The sequence below is a fragment of the Aegilops tauschii genome, chromosome 4 (genome assembly GCF_002575655.3).
Source record: "Aegilops tauschii subsp. strangulata cultivar AL8/78 chromosome 4, Aet v6.0, whole genome shotgun sequence".
Lineage (NCBI taxonomy): Eukaryota > Viridiplantae > Streptophyta > Magnoliopsida > Poales > Poaceae > Aegilops > Aegilops tauschii.
Window position 1 is genome coordinate 83,709,217 of NC_053038.3, and position 4,548 is coordinate 83,713,764.

At 48.0% G+C, this 4,548-nt stretch overlaps 1 protein-coding gene across 1 annotated transcript; it reads right to left on the minus strand.

The window, feature by feature from the left end:
* Positions 1-3,119: 3,119 nt before the first annotated feature.
* On the minus strand, positions 3,120-3,972 carry LOC109752316 (uncharacterized). The gene is made up of 3 exons (XM_020311211.3): positions 3,751-3,972; positions 3,561-3,623; positions 3,120-3,451 (listed from the first exon to the last, which is right to left on the minus strand). Exons 1-3 carry the CDS (start codon positions 3,841-3,843, stop codon positions 3,275-3,277), a joined length of 333 nt encoding a protein of 110 aa, XP_020166800.1. The 5' UTR covers positions 3,844-3,972; the 3' UTR covers positions 3,120-3,274.
* Positions 3,973-4,548: the final 576 nt, after the last annotated feature.

The window sequence follows — 4,548 nt, forward strand, 5'->3', positions numbered from 1 at the left end:
AGCCAGAGCAGACGTCACAGCCAGCAGGTATGTGTCTTCATATTTATTGTTTTCAATATTAATTGACGCGACCTCATTCTTCATGATGAAACGTTCCATCGCGTAGGAGCCTATGGATATCAGCCGTCTATGTCGGCATCACATGATACGTGGGGGAGTGATCAACATCCCGAGGACAACATACAGGCTCAGATGTCGCAGCACACCCAGTGGATGAACATGTTTTCGACTCCTCCACCAGGCCCCACACAGGATACACAGCATGACCAGGGAGAGTCTGAGATTCCTCCTCGTCACATTAGGGCATCCGACAGGTTGGGATGGTCCCCGATTCCAGATCCGCCTCCCTGCCAGGCCAGACGTCGTCACTGACGCTTCTATCTATCAGTAGAGACATTACCATCTATTTCTGTGTGAGACTTATGTCTATTCTATGTATGAGACAAATGACTATGTACTTATGTACGAGACATATGCCTACTCTATTTTAGTACTCTGTTATCGGAACTACAAGATCATATTTAGATAGAACATAATATTCATACAACGAGACATTACAAACAATTAGATAGAACTACATCTAAATTAAATGGTACGTAACTGAACTCACAACATACAGCATAAAAACTACATGAAGTCATCATCGTCATCCTCGATCGATGCAGAAACCTTGCCCTTCGATGATGAAGAACCCTTTCCCGCCATATGTTCGCGCCAACTTTTTCCCGCCACCCGTTTCCCTCCTCCTATTTCCCGCCACCCGTTTCCCGCCACCCGTTTCCCTCCTCCCATTTCCCGCCAACCCTTTCCCGCCATACCGCAGTCGTTCTTTCCCGCCATTTTCTCCTCTCTACCTATAAAACCCCCTTCAGACGGAGGTGGATAAGCATTGCAGTGTGGTGGTGGTGAAGTTGGGGCAGTGTGGTGGAGGTGAAGCTGTTGTTCGTCGTTCTTCGTTGGAGTCGGAGCACCGGCAGTTTGGTGGGCGCCGTTCGTCGTTCTTCGTTCGCACGCACGCTTCAAGGGTATATTTCAGCCCACATTTTATTTTTCGTAGGTGCTCCGGTAGTATTTGTTAATATATTTAGATGTCAACTAATTAGTTGTGTAAAAGTGTGTAGTTGCTCCGGTAATAATCCGTCCTATATGTGGATGTCAAGTATTTAGGAGTGTCAGTATATGTAGTAGTCCAGAAAAAAGGTCCGTAATATAGGCAGTCCAGTCAAATATATTAATCTGTCAATATTTGTAGTTGCCACGGCAAATATTCGTAATATACTTGTAGGTGGGTGAATTGTATTAGTTGCTCCGTTAATATTCTGTAATATATAGCTTGGTAATATATAGACATGTCTAATATTTGTTAGTGGGGATATTAAGGGGTAGGTTAGGTACTCAATGCGATTTGTGTGTTGCAGATGGCTAAGGGTACTCAGTGGGTGCTTAGCCCTATTGTTCATGTCCAAGGCTTTTCTCCAAGTGTTGTGCAAGTTAGTGAAGTGGACCTCACTTTTGATTGGTTGAAGACTAAATTCATGTTGAAGCAAGGGTTGAAGGAAGACGATTTTGTGTACTACGTCAGCAGGAAACAGTCAGATGGCCCTGGGGAAAGAAAATTGATTGACATAACTGATGATGGCAAGATTCAAGAAATGCTGAGCGAATGGGAATGGAAAAGGGTTGTTGAGTTGCATTGCTACAGGAAACCGAGTTATATGTGATGAATTTGTCATTCGAGATCCGCCTCTCCGCCAGGCCAGACGTCGTCACTGACGCTTCTATCTATCAGTAGAGACATTACCATCTATTTCTGTGTGAGACTTATGTCTATTCTATGTATGAGACAAATGACTATGTACTTATGTACGAGACATATGCCTACTCTATTTTAGTACTCTGTTATCGGAACTACAAGATCATATTTAGATAGAACATAATATTCATACAACGAGACATTACAAACAACTAGATAGAACTACATCTAAATTAAATGGTACGTAACTGAACTCACAACATACAGCATAAAAACTACATGAAGTCATCATCGTCATCCTCGATCGATGCAGAACTCTTGCCCTTCGACGATGAAGAACTCTTGCCCTTCAACAATGCAGAAACCTTGCCGTTCGATGATGAAGAACTCTTGCCCTTCGACGATGCAGAACCCGGAAGCGGCGGCATGAAGATATCATCTTCGTCCTCTCTCCTCAGTCCATAAACATGGATTATTTGCTGCAATCCTTCTGAAAGTTTCACTCTTCGGCACCACTACCTTCTTCCACCTGTCATGCAACCTAAGAAGTTCTTTACGTACCTCCTCATAGGTCCTTTCAGGCCACCCAGACCTACGTAATTGGTGAGCCAACTCATTCATTATGGTGTCACTACCGGTGAGTTCGTCCCATGGAACTATCCTATTATCCATCCTGAAATCGGTAGCTAGCCTCAGAAGAGTCCTGCTCATCCCAGGGTGAAAACTACGATCGAAAGGATAATGGGACATCTCAACTACACTACACTGCAATGCTTATCCACCTCCGTCTGAAGGGGGTTTTATAGGTAGACAGAAGAAAATGGCGGGAAAGAACGACTGCGGTATGGCGGGAAAGGGTTGGCGGGAAATGGGTGGCGGAAAACGGGTGGCGGGAAAGGGTTGGCGGAAAACGGGTGGCGGGAAAGGGTTGGCGGGAAACGGGTGGCGGAAAACTGGTGGCGAAAAATAATTGGCGCGAACATATGGCGGGAAAGGGTTGTGCGGAATACGTCATAGTTTTACAAAAAAAACCAGCGATCATTTGGAAAAAAAATGATGGCATGCACCAGTCGGCCCACAGCAGGCCAACTGAGCCTAGTCGGCCCACTGAAGGCCTATCGGCCAACTGCAGGCCGACTGGACCCTGTCGGCCAACTGCAGGCCGACTGGACCTGTCGGCCAACTGCAGGCCGACTGGGCTTGATCTGGTGACCGATAGCCCAATCGGCCAGCAGCAAGCTGACGGGCCACCAGGCGGCCTACTATGGGCTGACTGGGCTCAGTCGGCCTGCAGCGGGCCGACGGTGTATTATTTTTGAAAATTCTTTTTTCAGCGTAATATTTCTGTAATTTAATAAAAAATGTATTATTTAAAAAAAATTAGCTCTATTGCATGTTCTTTGTTTGTGGCAGAGCCGAAGACAACCATTTACATATGTTACAGAAAAAGCTCTATGAACAGGTGGCAAAACCGATCGAAGACAACCAATTAGTACATGTGTTGCATGGATGTGAACGTAATTAGAAGGGCGCTGTAGCGAAGTCTCGTTTCTTGCCGATGCGGCCACGCATCTGGCGATGACGGCGCACGTCGTGATCGTCGACGAGCACGTCCGGATCAAACACGTCCCCTTCCTCGTCATCCTCCGAGTCAGAGTCCGTGGAGTTGCTCCTGACGCCGAGCACCGGCTTCAGACCCTGCACAAAATCACGCGTGCAGCACGACGTGTTACGCTACAAAAATCACGAGCGAACGTAGACGGAAACAGCTGGTTTATCACCAGCAGCAAAGTAAAATGCACGTTACCTCGGTGAAGATCCGGGCTGCGTCCTGCGAGGAGCGCGTGGTCAGCACGTACAGCGCTGCTTCCTGCAGGAAACGAACAATAATTGGCATGTGTAAACGAAACGAAACGACATGATAATGTTATTTCAAGCTTTTCATGGTACGTGTGTGCGAAGATCTGACGAGCTGGAAGAGACGGTGCTTTGCTTACCCTGGCGTAATTGAGCTCGCCGAGGGAGAGCGTCTTGGGCTCCCGCTCCATGGAAGACATCCTCTCCGGCTTCGCAGCCCCAACGATCCTCATCGATCGTCACGTACGTGTGTGCGACGATTTACTATACCCACACGTCTCTTGCGGATGCGGATTACCAATGGGTGTACGCTTCAATCTGGTGATGGTCTCGTGCTCTGTGGCGGAGGAGAGGAGCGAATGGCCGCGTACGTGTATATATATACGGGGACCAAAGGAAACGAAAGCAACCACGAACACCATACGTGTCGCGGGTCTCCCATGCGTCGGCTGCTGCACCGGTGGAGGAGCGACGGTGGACACGTGTGTGTGGCGCATGGGTCGGAGCCGTCGACCTCACCGATCCAGAGCCAGCCGTCGTCGCCGCCGATCGGGCGCATGCCTCGCCGGACGTGACGCCAATGGGCGCCCGGCACGTGGTGCTGTTCGAACCGGCCGCTCCGTTGCGCGCACGTTACGAGCTGCTGCGCGTATGTGTGATGTGACGTGTGATCATGTCGGCTGGGTGAGCGGTGAGCCTGGTGTTACGAGAACCTGCTAGCGTTTTCTCTTGAGGTGCTGAGATTTATGGAGTTAGAATGACAGTAAAAACATTCAAAAAAAAAAAACGAGCCCCTTTTTCTTAAACAATCTCGTTTTATTCTACCCTCACAAATGTTTACAGGCACGAAATAAATATCATCGGCTGGCCTAACCAAACATGATGATCAGACCCTAACACTAACGCATGCTTCGCTAGATTGTGAGCATCAACATTTA